Source organism: Eucyclogobius newberryi, unplaced genomic scaffold (genome assembly GCF_026437365.1).
Source record: "Eucyclogobius newberryi isolate DKJ021-1_F unplaced genomic scaffold, fEucNew1.0.hap1 SCAF_2, whole genome shotgun sequence".
NCBI classification, from domain to species: domain Eukaryota; kingdom Metazoa; phylum Chordata; class Actinopteri; order Gobiiformes; family Gobiidae; genus Eucyclogobius; species Eucyclogobius newberryi.
Genome location: NW_027315834.1, coordinates 40,905,675 through 40,924,983, shown reverse-complemented (window position 1 = coordinate 40,924,983; position 19,309 = coordinate 40,905,675). Strand labels below are relative to the sequence as shown.

General features: G+C 41.1%; 1 protein-coding gene across 2 annotated transcripts in view; it reads left to right on the top strand.

Moving 5' to 3' along the window:
* Positions 1 to 1,172: 1,172 nt before the first annotated feature.
* Positions 1,173 to 19,309, top strand: part of rai14 (retinoic acid induced 14) — a 34,733-nt gene continuing 16,596 nt past the window's right edge. For both annotated transcript variants that reach the window (XM_072455377.1, XM_072455376.1), the window contains exons 1-2: positions 1,173 to 1,235; positions 2,135 to 2,209. In XM_072455377.1, coding sequence (XP_072311478.1) covers positions 2,174 to 2,209 — 36 coding nt within the window. In that variant the 5' untranslated portion in view covers positions 1,173 to 1,235; positions 2,135 to 2,173. The remainder of the gene's footprint in view (positions 1,236 to 2,134; positions 2,210 to 19,309) is intronic.

The window sequence follows — 19,309 nt, the reverse complement described above, 5'->3', positions numbered from 1 at the left end:
AAAATAGTTTACTCATAAGGCTTGCTTATGTGAGTCTATTTACAACCAGTAAAGTCTATTTACAACCAGCAGTGGTCTGTATTGTGGCCAGAGTAACACATTTTAAGCTTTTCATTTCGTTTGACTTGCCACACCTTGGATTCAACTATCTTGTCATTGTATACTATCTTTTTTCTTGTCACATGACAGCAGTTGTGTTGGTATCTATTTGATTAGATTTTGATACCTTGTGATTTACACTCAACCACTGTAGATTAATAAAAACACGATTGAATGTGGAGAGAAATACAAAAACAAAACAAAAATGACCACAATGTTGGGTACTCATTGATTACAGGGTTGATACAAACTATTCTAGGCACTGGCTAGTGCAACACAAACTAAAATATTGTCTTAGTTATTTTACAGCCTACCGTAGGCACAAGTTTTATTTTGTTTGGTCGTTTTCTCTACGTAGTCATGATGCAAACAACCGCTAGATGGAGCCATTACACAGACCATGGAGGATTTTGCCTTCTAAATGATTTTGGTTGTATTATTTTTACACACACAATACTTGTTTGAAAAGATAAGGTCGCCTGTATATATATATATATATATATATATTAAGTTAATTAAGTTCACATCTCATCTACAGCATGTGGCAGTTGTGAAAAAAGCCTCACAATTACAAACATAATTATACTACTTACAAGTAAGATGTACATGCATTGTGTCCCTTTATAGCTAACGTAACCTTGCATTTTTATTGCAGTCAAAATCTATTTTTGTCCAATCACATCAGAATTTAAACTTTGGTCTCATGTATTGATTCTACATTAAAACAAATTATTTACTTAATTTACAGACAGCACATTCTGAGTGTGACTACAGCGGAGGCCCCCAGTGTTCCCACAGTTCCCACAGTTCCCAGTGTTGGCCTGAACCTGAAGATTGGGGGCACAATGGAGCTCGAGCCTGCGCCGCGGAGCAGGGGGGGTGACGTCACTGACTGAAGCGGACACAGCATTTGAGCTCGCGCTGTGAGCTCTGAGCTCTGAGCTCTGGGACTGTGAACACACAACTTTGAATGTTTGCTGCCGGCACAGCACAGCTCTGAGCTCACACTCTGCTTCACGCACCGCGGCTTTGCTGCTCCGCTGTAACTCGCGGTTTGCTCGCGCGGACTCTGCTGTCTTTATCCTCCAGGTCTGCTGCCACTTGTCTCGTATGTTTCAGTCTGGACTAGTATCAAGGTAAGTGTGTGTCCAGTTATTTACCACAACTTATTTAGTGCTCAGAATCACATCTGCTCGTAGTTCTGAGGCATCAGGCTGTAAATGAAACGACACTGGCCCTGGACATCTATTGTTCAGCCTCTCGGAGCAGTTAAGACGCGTAAAACGGGACATTGTGGTGCTTTGGTGTGACTGATGCTTGTGCAGGGCGCACATGTACATGTTGTATACAAAGGGTTGCCAGGTTAATCATTTTTCACAGTCTATTCTTGCTGGAGCTTGATGAAACGCTTCTACTTCTTAAATGTCGAGCCTCTTCTTCAGAAGCAGCATTATTATAATGCTCCAGGGAGAAAACATGCGCCTAAGCAGACTTTGTATCTAATGCAAATGGCAAAATGTCCCATTTTCATGACATTCACATTACAGTGAAAAGACAGAATTATAGCTATGATGCTGAGAGCTTTGCTGTGAATAGCAGTTTGACAAAGCAGTTCAGCCTTGACTATCCTTGAAACACCCACCAGCAGTTTTTCACACTGTCCACTGCCCACATAATCCATCTCTGTATTTCCATATATTATATTCCCTATATAGTGTTTTGTAGTAATACGGTCTACAATTCATGAATGCAGATTATGTCTTAAGAGAGGAGTTTAGGGATGCTTTCAATGATTGTTTGAAGGTTGAAGGTTAACTCAAACATCAAATTCCTGAAGGTAATAACATAATGTCATGTGAAAATAATGCATAGCAAGAGAATGGCACAAAGACAAACGTATGAACTCGTTTGCCCACTGCTGTACTGGCCAGGTCCAAGGCTGACACCTGCTAATGACCTTAACAGTACTGTTTGGTGGCAGAGTCAGAAAAAGACTTTGTTTCTCTTACGAGTCTCTGCTTTGCTTTCCTTGTAGTGAGTGAAGAAGTGGGTGACTGCATGGACTGGATTGAACATGAAGAGCCTCAAAGCCAAGTTTAGGAAAACTGATGTAAGTAACACATGTGTGTGGTATCTGCTGCTGTGTGCGCTGCATGTGTGGACAGTGCACTGTCTGCAGCTGACTCACAGTCTGTGCATGTAAAGCTTAAACTATGATTTATGCCACTCTCTCACCCTTAGGGTCAGTGGTACTTTATGGCCTGGGAATATTGTGCTTCACATGACAACAATGAAACTGCATTTACTACTTCTTTATATAAACCAGAACATGCTGTTGTAGACAAAGTTCACACATTTTAGCATGACTAAACCCCTCTGCTAGGTCTGCAACACAAACTATACAAAGAATACCTCTATTTTAATACACCACACAACAGTTCCTAGCCAAAGTTGACCCATATATGACCGAATTGATTTTACAGGCTCTAAAATGGGTCAAAGCAAGACAAATAGTGGTTTTAGGCTCTGAAGGTCACAGTGGGGTCCTAACACTGTCAAGAAATGATTGAAAATGTGAAAGCGTCCAGATGGTTCCCCTCAGTGTCCGTCACATATGAACTACATGATCCCATATCTAACTTAGAATGTTGTGCCTCTTTTCTTTAATTGTGGAGATCATATTAATTGTTGGGTTGAAGATTTAAGTTGTTAGCAAAGTATCAGAAACCCAGAACAACAACACAGTTCATAATGAGTCAGTTGGGAGGATGAGCTCTTTTGGAAGCATCAGGTCCATGATGTGGCTGTGATCCATGTGCATGAATCAGAGGTTTGGGAGCGGTTCCTGTGATTGGTTCAGTGGGTCAGAGTCCATGGTACTTTACTCCACCAGGAAGTGGGCCTTGACTCATGTGGTGTCAGAGTGTTTGGGCTGACAGGAAGACAGGCAGGGATCCCGGATGAAGGCGCCTGTCAGGGAGTGTCCACAGGAGTGCACATGCAGAGGGCAAATACTGACAAATGAGCACTTGGTTATGAAGACTGTCTTTAAGAGATTAAGTGTGTGGTGTGGCAGGATGAGCAGCAGAAGATCAAGAGAAGGAAAAAACAAGCTTTTAATTTGGGCTAGGTTTGATTTCCGTTGTGTTTATGATATATTAATAGGCTGTATTTGAGAGATTTATTTTTAAAATATTGTTATTTTCTACCTGGTCTTCACTTTAAAGGACACATATTGTGCATTAGGCTAGCTTTTCCTGACATGCTAAAACAAGCATGCAAGTGATTTGAAGGCAGTACACTGAACAAGTTTGGAGATGATTTATGGACTTAAAAACAGCACAGAAGACCTCCTGTAGCTCTACGTTTGATGTCACAAGTGTTTTCTGAGGCTCAGAGCAAGAGATCCTGGTAAACAGGATGAATGAAACCAGCGTGAATTACCGCCAAGCACAATCCACATATGTTTTTGTTGAGGAAACAAAGTTAGAACATGGTTAAAAGCACAATATGTGTCCTCTGAAGGTGCACTATGTAACCTTTCTGGTTGAGGATCCGCCACCTATTTTTCTGTGTGGAGATGAGCATGTGACACCACCAGGCCAAGTTACAAGTCGGATCTGTATGATTTTTATGGAATTTGTTAGCAACAAAACATGGAGACAAGCGGGTGGCAGGAGGTGGCCCTCCCTTAGAAAAGTTTCATGATGCCTTAGAAAGTCCCTGTCAGCTGTAGAAAAAAAACTAGTATCATAATAATGATATAAAAAAGGGATTATTTGACACAGATACTGTTAATATTAGTGTCTTCATATGTGATGTGGTAATAAGAAGTAATTGAGTGAAAATATAAGACAAATACTGCACGAAGAGCAAGATACCATAAGGTAGCAATTAAAAGTCTTTCAAAACAACATGATAATTGCATTTTGTCATAGATATAACACAAATTATTTATATATATATATATATATATATATATATATTATATTATATTATATTATATAATTCACAACTGGAACCATGTGCAATAACATATCATTCTGCCCTGGCTCCTTTGCACTTGAACTCTACATATGTGAACCTGCCTGAACCTGGAGGCCTAATATTACATAATTATTGCAAATTCATTCAGCTATGTGGAGGGGGACAGAGGAGGTCATTGTTCAGGAGAATGTTTGACAAAGTTCAAGGACTTTGCAGTTTCTCAGGCTTTTTTCTAACCTAGTATCTTTTTGATTCTCATGTTCATCATGGCATCCTGATGATAGAGAGACGGTTACATTGGACTTGTTTACCGTGATAGGTGGAATAGAAAAAGAGTTGAACATGGATGTTGCTTGGAAACCAGACCACGGCTTTTGTCGTCATGGTTCTCAAGGTCTTTCCCGACATATGCTGCTGTGCACTTTGCTTTAATCAGCAAAATTACATCTGTTTAAATGTGGATACAACTGAAAGGATTTGATCTGCGCTCACCTTTTTAAAAAGTACATTTTATAACGATTATTTATGTTTTACTTTATCTGTTTGTATACGGATTTCAATGCATCGTTTCCTGTTATGCAAAGCCCTTTGAATCACTTTACATACGAATTGTGCTCTACAAATGAACTTGCCTAGATGAGCTTTTTATGTTGGTTAATTTGAAATGTTTCTTCAGTTGTTTGGTTATATAGCAGTGTCTCGCCTTAACTAAGAGAATACAATTTCTTGCTACAATGAAAAAAAAAATACTCTCTTGTACGCCACTTGAAATGGTTATGTTTTACAATCACATGACAAATACATATCTTAAATCTTTCAAATGCAAAGCAATACCAAAAACAGGCCCAGCTAAAATAAAACCCTTGTTCTATTTTAAGCCGTGTTTGTCTGTAACAGAACAACAGGAACGTTTCCCCAATACTCTATCTCCCATTTTATGACATGCCTTTTTCATGAAGTCATACAAAGTGTCTGACTTGTAATTGGATCTATGTTGTTATTTGTACTGTTATTTCTTTATTCACTGAGAGGAGCTCGGTACTAAACAAGCAGCCTGTTCGTCATCGCAGTTCCTTAATCTGACAACTTGACACAGAAGTGAAAAATGACCTGCACCACCGACTGCTATGTGTTGTTTCTGTAAGATTAGACCGTAAATTAAGGGAATAAGTAAACAGGATGTGACATTTAAATCAGTCAGTGGGTACAGAAACCTTGACGTCAGTTTCAAAGTCCTGCTTGGATAACAGCATAATTAAAGACTTGTGACATTTGTTATCAAGATGAGAGGCACAAGCCAAGGTATTTGTTTTTAGAGGGAATTTCTTAGTCGTACACACTCTACTGAAATGTGTAAATCATTGCTGGATTCCATTGGTCTTATTTCACACAACTGTAACCAAAATATCCACACATCAGGCCATGAGTCATGAACCTAAGAATGTTGGTTCAATTTGTTTCGTCCCTTTCTTTGTGATGACCCAAGGTATCCATTTATTGTGTCCGTGGCAGGAGTTCTGAGGCCCAGATACATAGTTCTGGAGTCCAGTCAGATGCTAATTTAGATTTTTCTGACACACATTGTGATCACAATTTTGTGATTTAGGTTTTTCAAAGTTCACATTTGAAACAGACGCTGTAACAATATATATAGCTGTTTTTATATTTGTATTTATTTATTTGAGCATCAGCCAAAACATTGTAAACATCCATATATTGATTGCATAAAAAGACACAAGATGGGAAAAAATATTTATAATATATCTTATGGAGTCCATGAAGCTCAAAAGGAGAAGGACGTTCGAAGACTTATTTGATCTACCCTTCTTGTAAGATTTTGCGTAATAGTTGCTTTTTAAGGAAAATATGTGACATAAATAATTGCGATTTGCCAATTGCAATTTAGTTTTAATCTAGCAGCTATAGAAGCCAGTGCTAAAAAAAGTTTTGCAACACTTTATGGATCTCAGTGCAATATTTAATGACAACAGGACAGTCCTAAAACACATGATAATGATGAGCTACTTGGCAGCCACAGTTTCTACAGCAACTTGTATTTCCCTGTTTGACAATTTGACATGACGTTATAAAATACTGTGATACATTTTTCCCACAGTATTCTTTCCAAACATGCGACCTTGTGGTCCTGCTTTGAGAAGTAGATATTTTCTCATTCTTCATCTGTCAGAACAAATTACCTTCTCTTTCTTCTTCCTTTAAAAAAAAATATTTTTGTAGAGTGGCTGTCCAGATTATTAATGCATATATATATATATATACAGACCATGAATTTAAAGAAAAAATACCAATCACTTTGTAAAACGGATGAAGTTTGCAGACGACATTGGTACAGTAGCAACAACCTGGAGCTCAATGCCCAGAAGACAGGTCATGTATATTGTATTTATATTTGTTATTTAGTATTTAAAGTGCTCATAGTTTGTCTTTTACTATTGTTTTGTGTCGCACAGTGTTGCTGAAGCACATTCGTAGTTTGGGAATTATGTTCACTGACAAAAGTTTTCTGATTCTGATGAGATAAGAATGTTCTCAGTAGTGTAGCGGTAAGCCTTTCTGTCATAAATAAACAACACATCATTAAAACACAATAACACACAATACACAAAACATATAAATAACATCTGTTATACTTTGTCATCAGGTTCAGATTCCAGAATTAGGATGGCTGAAAATAGAGTAGGACAACTTGATGGAAGGAATTCAGAATCAGAAAAGGTTTATTGCCATTGTCAACACATATGCAACATAGCAACTTGCTTTGGTGATTTGGTGCAACATAAAACAATGAACAATGAAATAAAAATAAAAAAACATATATAAAATCAAAAAGAGCATGCATTAAAGAAAAACAATTAAAATCTACAATAGGATAAAAATAAAAACATGCTATAAGATAAACAAAAATTGGCTTACTATGTACACAAAATGTACAGTTGAATTTACATACATAGTGCAGAAAGTGAACATCCATCCATCCATCCATCCATCCATCCATTTTCTACCGCTTGTTCCCTTTCCGGGTGACGGAGCACATGAGTCCAACGGCAGAGGGAAAGAAGTGAGGGGAGTGGCCTCCTGCCTGAGGGGAGTGGCCTCCTGCCTGAGGGGAGTGGCCTCCTGCCTGAGGGGAGTGGCCTCCTGCCTGAGGGGAGTGGCTCAAATAGTCCTTGTCCAGGGTGAGAATGGTCGGCTGAATTGAACCGTTCATTAATGTTTCGGTTATTAAGTGCGTCTGACTCATTTAAAATGCAGTATTATCTATGATTTTGTTAAACGTTTGAGAAGTAGATACGTTTGACAGCTGGGATCCTTCGCCGGCCCCGCTACATCCACAGGGGCTCTGGTCTCTCCCATAACCAACACTCCAACGACGGCTCACCTATCCCCTCACTCTGGACTAGTTTTCGCCCCCCTGTCACCCCCACCTGCCGCACTGCCAACCTCAGCAACCTCCGCCCCCCACCCCTGCGCCCCCATCCATCTCCGCGCCCCCATCCATCTCCCTTGCACTGCTGAACTGCCGCTCCCTCTCCAACAAATCACCTGTTATATCTGAACTGCTACTGGACAATAACATTGATCTGCTTCTCCTCTGTGAAACATGGCAACAGCCCCTGGACTTCTATGCTCTCAACCAAGCCACTCCCTCCAACTACACTTACACTGCCAAACCCCGCCTCTCCGGGCGTGGGGGAGGTCTTGCTGTTATTCATAAAAAATCTACATCCATCACTGAACTGAACCTCAACCTTCCATCCATCTCATCATTTGAATACCTCGCCTTCTCCCTCCCCAACTCTATCACTATCACCGCTATCCTGATCTATCGTCCCCCAAAGCCCCACCCCTCTTTCCTCACTGAATTGTCTGAACTCCTCACCATCGCATCCTCTCTCTCTGCCCGCCTCCTACTCACTGGTGACTTCAACATCCACATTGACTGCCCCAACGCCCCACTGACATCCGACTTCCTCTCTCTCCTGGACTGCTTCCATCTCACCCAACATATTGACTTCCCCACCCATACCAAAGGCCACACTCTGGACTTAGTCTGTTCCTCTCTCCTACCCATATCTAAGCCCCACCCCCTCCCCTTCCCACTCTCTGATCATCTCTGCATCCTTTTCTCCGCCCCCCTACCCTCGCCCCACAACCCCAAAAAACGCACCATCACCTACCGCAATATCAAGTCAGTCAACCCCCTCACGCTCTCCCAGCTCATATCCTCTGCTTTCCCCCCTGACTCCCCCCCCCCTCTTCCCCCGACGACTATGCTGTCATGCTCAACACCACCCTCTCCGACTCCCTTGACTCCCTAGCCCCCTGGAAAACCTCCTCCGTCTCATACATCAACCCCGCCCCCTGGTACACCCCTGAACTCCGCACCATGAAGCAGACTGGCCGCCAACTCGAACGACTCCTCAAAAGAACCCGCCGAAGCTTTCAAACTACACATCTCCTCCTACCGTGACGCTCTCCAAGCCGCCAAATCTGCCCACCTCTCCACCCTCATCAACAGCTCCCACCGGAGCCCTCGCACCCTGTTCTCCACCGTCAACAAGCTGCTCCAGCCACCGGACATCACTCCACCCTCCTCCCCTGACCTCTGCAACTCTTTCCTCCTTGCCTTCAATGACTAAATTTCCAAAATCAACAGCTCCATGACTGCCGTCTCCATTAACTCCATCACCACCCCCACCCCTGCCCCCCCTCCTCTCCCTGACCACCCACCCTTCCCTGCCCTCACCACCTTCTCCTCTGTTAACTCCTCTCATATCATAGACCTCATCACCGCTTCCAAAACCACCACCTGCTCTCTCGACCCCCTCCCAACGACTCTAACCAAGGCCTGCCTCCCTGCTCTCATCCCCCATCTCACCACCCTCTTCAACCAGTCTTTATCCCTCGGCCATGTTCCTTCCATCTACAAACTGGCCTCCATCACCCCCATCCTCAAAAAACCCACCCTAGACTCCGCCAACCTCTCCAACTACCGCCCCATCTCCAACCTGCCGTTCCTCTCAAAAACGCTGGAACGCATCGTCGCCGCCCAACTTCACACCCACCTCCAGTCAAACAACCTCTATGAACCCCTCCAATCTGGCTTCCGCCCACTTCACAGCACTGAAACAGCCCTGGTCAAAGTACTCAACGATCTCCTCACCTCTGCAGACTCCGGGGCCCTCAACATCCTGTTACTACTAGACCTCAGCGCAGCCTTTGACACTATAAACCATTCCATCCTCCTACAAAGGCTGCGCCAACTGGGTGTTGAGGGCTCTGCACTTGACTGGCTCACATCCTACCTCACCAACAGGCAAGAGTTCATTTCCCTCTCCGGTCACTCATCCACCCTCTCCCCAGTAACGCAGGGGTCCCCCAGGGCTCAGTCCTCGGCCCCCTCCTCTTCATCTGCTACATCTTCCCCCTTGGTCACATCCTCCGCCAACTCAACCTGGACTTTCACTGCTACGCTAACACACCCAGATATACCTCACCACCAAATCCACCCAAAACCCTCCCCTCAGCCACATCGAAACCTGCATCTCTACAATAAAATCATGGCTCACTCTCAACTTCCTCAAACTGAACAGTGACAAAACAGAGCTCCTCCTCATTGGCACCAAATCCACTCTCAATAAAACTGGTCCCTTTTCACTCAGCATCGACACCTCGACCATCACCCCCTCTACCCTGGTACGCAATCTCGGTGTCATCATGGACCCCACCCTCTCCTTCACTCCCCATGTCAGCCACATTGTCAAGACCTCATACTTCCACCTCCACCGCATCGCCAAAATCCGACACTGCCTCACCCTCCCCGCTGCTGAATCCCTCATCCATGCCTTCATCTCCTCCCGCCTTGACTACTGCAACTCCCTCCTCACTGGCATCTCCTCCCATTCCCTCCATAGACTCCAAATGGTCCAAAACTCCGCTGCCCGCCTCCTCACCCACACCCGGTCCCGTGATCACATCACTCCCGTTCTCCGCTCTCTCCACTGGCTCCCCATCAAGCAGCGCATAAACTTTAAAATACTCCTCCTCACCTTCAAAGCTCTTCACCACCTTGCCCCCCCCTACCTGTCTGACCTCCTCATCCCCCACCGCCCCACCCGAGCTCTCCGATCCTCCTCCTCTCTCACCCTGACTGCACCAACATCCCGACTCAAAACTTTTGGCGACAGAGCATTCTCCCGAACAGCACCCCGACTCTGGAACTCCCTCCCCCAACCTGTCCGCCACTCTCCCTCACTCACAACATTCAAATCCCGCCTAAAAACATACCTCTTCACCCAAGCCTATGACCTCCCCTACCCCTAGCCTCCTCTACCCCATTGCCTACACTTCTACCCCCTGTTACATCCCCATCTTTTTCTCTCTACTTCTTCTGTCTTGTTCATTTTATCTGTATATTAATGTGTTCTGTACGTGTTGTCCCCCCTGTCTGTAAATACCCCCCCCCCTTTTTTATTATGTTCAGCGTCTTTGGGTCACTGAAAAGCGCTATATAAATAAAAGTTATTATTATTATTAATTCTACCCCAGTTTAGCATTTTTCCAGGTTTATAATTTTACTTCCTACTTCCTACTAGGAAATCCCATAATTGTACAACCATATTGTACACTGGGACAAAACTCCTCTAATGTCACAGAAGTTATTATTTAACAAATAAAAACACTCAAGATCACCTTTATTTTGTTGAAATAAAAGTTTAAATGTTCAGAAATTGTGTTTTTTACTCAAATTGTGCCAAACGTTTGGATAGACTTCTGAGACTTCCTTGTGTAATGTCATCAATATGTTTCAAAACTCTTCCACTTCCGTAATATATTTTTCCACTTTTCGTCACAAACCGCTCCTTGTTGTAATACTATCAATACTAGTATTATTTCCATCACGTAAAGTCAAAATTAGAAAATCACTCACACTTTATTGTCCCCGTAAAGGAAAAGTCCTGGCTGCGTTTGACCCATCCTTCAAAGCCGTTGGTGTGACCTTTCAGGAGTACGCTTATAACAGTTATTGTCGTACTTGTTGATACTAATTGCGCTGTGTGGGCCGACAAAAGTTCCACTGTTCAAGATTGACAGTCTTGTTTAAGAGTAGCTCGTGTTAGTTTTCTTAACTACAACAAAAGTACTGTAACATCCAGTTCCTTTTTTTTGTCAAAGACGGTTTCACATCCATGACCTAAAAAGACTCTCCTACCACAGGATTCTTCTCATTCTTTTGTGGCTTCCTTGTGCGCCAGAGTTTTTTTGGGGGGGAGAAAAAAATGTCGAAATACTGTGCAACCTGTCCAGAAGCATGCAGACGGACAGAGTCAACATTAGCAGTGTCTCTTCAGGTTTACTACAGCTTTAGCACTTTCACCACTGCCAAAACACCTCCTATGCTTTTCTCATATGCCGCCAATCTTAACCTTAAGCGTGACTATGCAGGGAATTATTCTTATGTGTACCGTATGTGTGGTGTTTTGCTTCATTTGTAATCATCTGGCATGGCTGCTTATGTATTTTGAGTGCAATTCTTTTTGTTTTAAGATAAGATAAGCCTTTATTTGTCCCACCATGGGGAAATTCCAGTGTTGCAACACAGAGTAGGTACAGAAGTATTAATAAAAAGCAGATAACTTATAGACCACACGTTTCACTAAAACGTAATGAACACAATTATATTTCAGATTCGACTGAACATTTGTCCCATTTGTCCTCAGTTTGACCATTTTTGTAAAGTTTATCATTGTACTTCCTGGTTGGACATGGGCAGCAAATATGACATAGGTAGAGGTAATTCCACAACTGTTACCTAGCAACCATACTGAAAACCGGAGCCAAAATCCATTTAAATTACAGGATTAGGATTTGACAATAAATATTCCTCGATAACACCTTTTTATTTTGTTGAATGAACGATTAAACTGTCCGAAAAGTGTGTCAGTTTAGTGTAAATTGTCTCTTTGTTTTCAATGGCACGTCACAAATTGATGACATCACAGAGGGATTCAGTTTTAGAACTCTTACTTCCTGTATTTTTAAACTTTTATTTTTCACAAATGTCATCCCAAATTGCAACTTAACAGAAGTAAAGCTATGATACATATTTACCGCAGGTGCTATCCTACGGTAAGTGATAATTAGAAAATCAGACTGACACAAAATACAGAAATAGAAACTTATACCCTTGTTTGGAAGATTACGTCACACATTTATCTTCTTTTTTATCTATACCTTTGCAGCGTTGGACTTTTACCTTGAGGGTTTCAACTTGAATTAATCACATTTGTAATAAGGGAAAGGCTATATTTCCATGTGAGCAGAGTTTGGGGCAGACGCTCTAATCTGGCTTCTGGGAACAGCCACACAAAGACATTGTTGGGCTCGTGTTGTCAGAAATGATGACATCCTCTAATAACATCATAAACAACAGTGCTCTGTGTTTAAATGTTGCGTCATATTTGTTTGTCTAAAATAACGAAATCACATGAATGAGGAGCGGAGGACTTGTTAGAGCATGGAAGGTCATTTGTTGCTTTCAATTGTAAATACTGGATAATTCTAACACTGAATTTAAAACCTTTTAAAACAACATATTTGAATTGTTTTTATTTAAAAAAATATTTTTGTTTTTCTGATCAACAATTCTAAGGAAAAAAAAAATCATGCATAGATTTTCAAACCCTCAAATTAGAGAAAGAAATTCAAAGCAAAGTTGAGATTCATTGCTAATTTCTTGCTTTGCTAAACTCACTGTGAATTTAAAATGTTGAATTTGAGGGCTTGAAAAATCAGATTTTTTTAAAATTGTAAACTGAGAAAAACCCTATGAAAATGTGTACTGCATAATCCAATGACTGAAATCAAAAATAGAAAAAACTAAGTGAGAAATTCTAAATCTGATGAAACAAATTCTCTTTCACATTTGCAGACTTGTTAAAGGGACAATACACCTCACACACAAACATCATTTATTTACCTTATTATGCCCTGCCCTCAACTTCTGACCCGGAATTGTTTGACCATTTCCAGTTTATTATTATTACAGTGTATTTCCCACCTTCAAGGCAGGTGGACATTGTAGGTGTAGGACATTGTAGCGTCCCACTGTGGAACCTGGTGTTCTAGTGGTCTCTTATCCAAGTCCTCACCAGGCCCTGTCCTGCTTAGCTTCAGGCATTGACAAGCAGATACGGCCACTTTAGCTAATCTCAATGGAGAACTAAAGTCTTGCTGTTAAAATATCACCTAAAGTTAGTTGATTTGTGTGAAATGTTTAATATTCATATGCACCAACATCCTTTTCTGCGGGTTGAAAAGGACTTTGTGGTCTAAATATATCTTATTGGCTGAGATTGGCAGCCCAGTCGATACTGGGATAGAACTAATGGCGGTGCCTGTGGGTATTTCCTGAAATAGGTGGATACAAGATGCCATATATGTATCTGGGTTGTGAAATCTTACACGTGAATGTTGCAGTTGTTGAAGTTGATCTTTTGTGTTTATTATAGCAGTATTTAGTATATTAGGTCAAAACATGCAACACTGTCATAAAATCTAAAAATACAGTTTAAAGCCAGTTTGAGGTTTGTTTATGAAGTCATTCAGTTTAGGCAGCTCCAGCGTGAGCTCATTATCAGCTGTTCCCTGCTGTTTTATCAGAGCTACTCGGAATTAGTCAATTTGCACAGACCAGCCATTCCCAAAGTCTGCGGTGCCACGGCCCCCTTATCAACCCCCAATAATAATCTATTAAAAAGTATATATAATGTTTTTTTCCTTTAGATCTACATAAAAAATAATGATTGTTTTCTTTGTACTGATTTGCAGTTGTAAATATGGATTTCACACTAAATAGTATTATATTTGTTGTGTGGACAACCTTTGAGTGGCCCCCTGCATTGCCTCTAAGGCCCCCCACTTTGGGTACCACTGGCTCAGACTATTATCTTACTCTCAGCCCAAATACACACACACACACACACACACACACACACACACACACACACACACACACACACACACACACACACACACACACACACACACACACACACACACACACACACACACACACACACACACTGTGGTGTTGATTGTAGTTCTGGAATTAAACCTTCACCAGTTCTAGTTACTGTCACACGATTTTAACCAAACCCCCCCAGCTGCTAAGAAGGATTACCCGAGTCTTCTCCACATACACACACATACACACACACGCACACACACAGCTCACAGCCATTTTTCCCATGGTGCACCCAGCATATGCACAGACAAACCCCCACTCGCTCCTCATCTCTGTTTCTAATTGATGAATGGACAGATTGCAGATGTCTCCTCTCACTGCACACGGTTCCTTGACGGATTCATGGTCTCGTCCTCACGATTTGTCTGTGATCTCTACATTTTCATAAACAACTCTCTCTCTCTTTTTTTTAAATTCAGGACTTTCCTTATGAGCGGTTTCTCTTCTCTGAATATGCTACACGTGTTATTTATTATAAAACAGAACTACCAATGCGTGTTCTGTGTGTGCTTGGAGGCCTTTCTCAAGTTTCTCAGCACAAAAGTATGTTATACACATTAGTGATAGCAATGTCAAAAATGCAAGTGGTATTATCATTAAAATGTGAAAGAGCTTGCGGCTTCTCTTAAATACCTTACGTGGCCTGAACACTCTGCACTCAAGGCTTTGTTTGACTTGGCTCAGCTCACATTGGCACAGTGTGGTTTGTTCTGGCTGCTCTGATGAATGGTATTAGTTAGTGACGGTAAAACCCAGACGGACTAACATTAATCTGGGGCTGAGGTGGATCAGGGGGTATCAGCAGGAGACACTGGAGTGGACTAATGTAATCTGGTTCTCACGCACCGGGACTAGCAGTCTGGTGTTAAAAAAATAGTTTGTACACACTGGCACAGTGTGGTTTGTTCTGTTCTAATACAGTTTCAATGATTAACTGACATCATTACATAAATAAATAATGTAAAATACATGAGTAAATGTCTGCAAACCAGGCTCTGATATCACTCATGTGTCTGGGGGGTTTGCATCTGGCAAAACCTTGATTGTTCATATATTTTGATATTCTGAGGTTAATCCCAGTTCCTCCATTGGAATCACATAACATTCCACTTCACTTTTGCCTCCATTCAGAACTTTGGAAAGTTTTCTGATATATATATATATATATATATATATATCTCAAGGATCTATAAAATTCACCTTTGGAAATGTGTCTTTTATTGTTAGTGTAGTGCGATTCAACACAATTCTGCCAAAATATCAAAGGAAACAGGGTCACAACAAGTAAGTCATAAACGTGAGCGTCTCCCTGCGGGCCCTACACACGAGTTACTGATGATATCACTAATGGTCTCCGATGGCAACAGTCGGCAGAGACAGGGTTAAATATAATTCAGCTTCTGTAGGTTTTATTATTAACACCTGTGCTTTTCCAGTCCTGTGTCTTTGACCTGTTGCCGACTGGTGTGTGTCAGCTTCCTGTAACATGGGGCCATTTTGAGGACGGTCGACCATTCAAAAGATATTTAATTTTGAATTGTGGGTTGTTATGGCAAAAGTCCATCATTCTGAATCCCATTTAAAGACAGTTCTTGTTCATCCAAAATTTTAGTCATTTACCATATTTGAGTCAATCATGCTAGTTGTTAGCTTGGCTATATTTTCATTATTTAAATAACCAGAAACAGTTAAAAGTGTTATCGGTCAGTTGGAGCCTCAGTTTTCCAGTCATTTAAGTTAGAGTGTTTAAAGGAAGTTTCATTATGTTTAATTGTGATAAAGACAGGTCAAATCTCTTACCTGTCACAGCAACCAAACACATTAAATATTACACTAAAGTCAGTTGGCATTAATGTTTCTCTGGACTTATTTGTTGTTTGCTCAAGTTTATAAGTAGTTAAATATTGTGTTTTCAAGAACGCTTGGCCCATATTTAACTTGTATAAATATATGTATATATAAGTATATCATATTACATATCTGTCCACTTCTGCGTTGCCGTAATAAGACGTTTGTGCACTTGCTCAGAAGCATCTGGAAATGTCAAGATTGAATTTTGATGCAAATTTGGCACTGGCTCAAATTGGAAATTGCAGTTCCAACCAGTCTGACACTATTACTTCTGTTTTAGCTCAGCAAATACTTACCTCGCAAATAACAGGACATAAAAATGCGGTGCCAACTAGATGATTCCTAGTTTTGAAGTGAAGGGCAACTCCCTATGATTGAAAACCTCTGATTTGGACATATACAAAGTGGTTCACACTGCCACTTCTCAACTTTCAAGGGTACAATTCTCTGGCCTGACAAATGGCATGCTGCCTGGTCAAGTCTCTAATCCCAGACCAGGAAGGAATATTTAACTACAACTAGATGTGGGCAGTATGTGGAAATTTAGACAATATTGTGAATGTCGTTTTAAGATATGCTCAATTTTAATATTGACTAAAGTTATTGTAAAAAAATCTCCAAAACGAGCTAATTAAAAACAAAAATGAAAAAAGTTATGTTGTAATTTCAAATGATGGCATGAGGGGATATTTCTACACTTTTGTGATTCATTTCTCACTCACTCAAAACTACAGGCCTTTGTAGTCCCCATGGGAACGTTTTATTGCTTATCATTTGTTTACATAAACCAAATGAACGGCGCGGCAGTAGCGGCTTGAGCATGTGTTTGCACGCTTATTAATGTTTCTGCACGTCTGCATGGGCCTGCCGTTTGTCTGGGAGTGGGAAGGCAGCACTGGATATGTGAAAACAAGCTCTCAATTTTGTTACTTAAAGGCGCAATGGACGATTGTTGGGCGATTTGAGAACGCAGGTGGAAGTGCGCATGCGCACTCCCCCGTATGGACTGATACAACACACACGTGCATTTGTTTATTAGCGCAACGGATCGCATCGCATCTCTCGTCTCACGTAGATTTCCGTCTCTTCAGAGACAGCTCGAACTGTCTTTCTCCGTCTTAATTTTGACCCGTACACTAAGGGAACTATATCATGATAGATCCATCCACTTAGACACACGGAACCGTGCTGCTCGTGGGGACGAGCCGCACGCGGCTGCAGGTGAGCGGTAGGTGCGTTTTATGATTGATACATGATTGAATCAACTTGGGTAAAAGTATTGAAGTACCAGTTTAAAAATGTATTTTAGGAGTAATAAGTAAAAGTACAAGTAAAAGAAGTTTAAAGCGTTAAATGAGATGATTTTGATTCCAATCCATTTTCTAACTATTTTTTTAATTTGTATTTGCTCAAAGTCAGGACTTGAACTCAAAAACTTTATGCCGGATGTTACCATGAACGTGCTTGAAAAAAAACATGAAAAGTTGACAAATTCATGCTGCTCTCAATTGTAGTAAAAGTAAAATGTATCCAATGTAAAAACTACTGTATTTTTCAGACTATAATTCGCATCTTTTTTCATAGTTTTGGCTAGCTGCGACTTATATTTATACTAATATACTTATACTCCGGAGCGACTTATATGTGATATTATTTGTTATTTTCACACTTGCATTTCATGACTTATTTACGTTCTTTTCTTCTCTCTTATGCCTTTTATGGTTGGTGCGACTTATAGTCCGGAAAATACGATACTTGGGGTAAAGCACAGATACCTAAAGATTTTATGTAAGTACTGTGGTTTTTATTTTTGTACTTTGTCACTTTGCACCTCCGTGTGTAACTCTTAACGGGATGAGGAAATCCTGCTAGCTTAATTTGGTGTGAAGGGCGAGAGAGAGGGATTTAGGAGGTCACGGTTCATATTGTACTGTTACACAAGAATACAAACTCCAGGGAAAATCTGAAACAGTGACTGCTGCACTGTAGATTGTTATATAGATGTATCCCCTGACTCAGACTTGTTTTGAAATACGCAACAGCTCATATAGTTTCAGCCCCACAGCACGGACTCCGCTTGATAGAAGACAGGCTGTTGAAATGTGGGAGATAAGGCACAAGGTTCACAGATTGTACAATGTTGTGAAACTAAGAGAGAATTAAAAGACCGCGATGGATTGAGACGAGATCGAATGAATCGGAAGGTATGCATGAGGGGAACCGTGCACCCCGCTCAGGACTCTTGTCTCCGTGCGCTTCCAGATGGCTTGTTTAGCTTGGCCAGCGCAGCACAGAACTGAAACAATATTACTACAAGAAGACGGATGAATAACGGTGCAAAACGGCTCACCTTAAATGTTTGCTGAGATTTCTATTAAAAAGAGGTAGGCGAACTTCAGAACCCCAAAGTCCTGAGCAAAATGTATCCGAGTACAGTGTGTTCTGACTCAGATTGATATAATTTCTTGCCCTTTCCTCTGAATTTTATGAGCGGCCTCTGAGCTCTAATGAGACTGGGGGCTTTCCAAGTAAAGCACAGTTTATTTACGGGTCAGGAAAAGCTATTTGTGTAAGAAGGAAGTGCTCCATTTGGGCTATTTTAACATGACTGCTTAATACAGACGGGTGAAACGTCATGTCCATAAACAAAATAAAGTTCCTGTGTCATGTGGTGGCTGCCAAAGAGTCTCACAACTAAATAACCTAAAGTCTCTGTCAATAATCCAATTCAAGTAAGACTGACTGAACTGATCGAAGAATTGTTTCATTGTACCGGAGTGGAAAGCTGCTTTTAATTGTTTAATCAGTTAAACATCTAATCGAAACATTAAATTGACCTGCATGAAGAAAACGTATATATCCCCCAAATCTAACTGGGCTTAGCTTGAACTCTGACCTTTGAGCTAGAGCCAGATTACAATTTAAAGGTTATCCAGATTCATGTAAAATTGAAGTAACCAGAAAGTAATCTGCTCGTTCTGAGAGTTCTCACCTCATTACAGTTGGTTAAATCCAACTGTCACTCACTTGAAGCGTTGCTGAGACTGACCAATAGCAGGTTTGGGTGGAAACGGTGTCTTTCTTTGAGAACAGAGCTACATTCACGAGAAAATTAGTTGATTTTACAAAATTAGCAGATTGTCACAGGGATTGCCATGGTTTGATTTTTATCACCCAGCCCACTTTAAACGCTGCATCCATGTTATCTTATATCATTTACATTAATCATAATGGCTAAACTAGTGTGTCTATTTAAAGCCATATAAACGGGCAGAGTCCAGTCAGTTCTTGACTGGAGAGTACCCATCTGGTTTTGGTTGAATA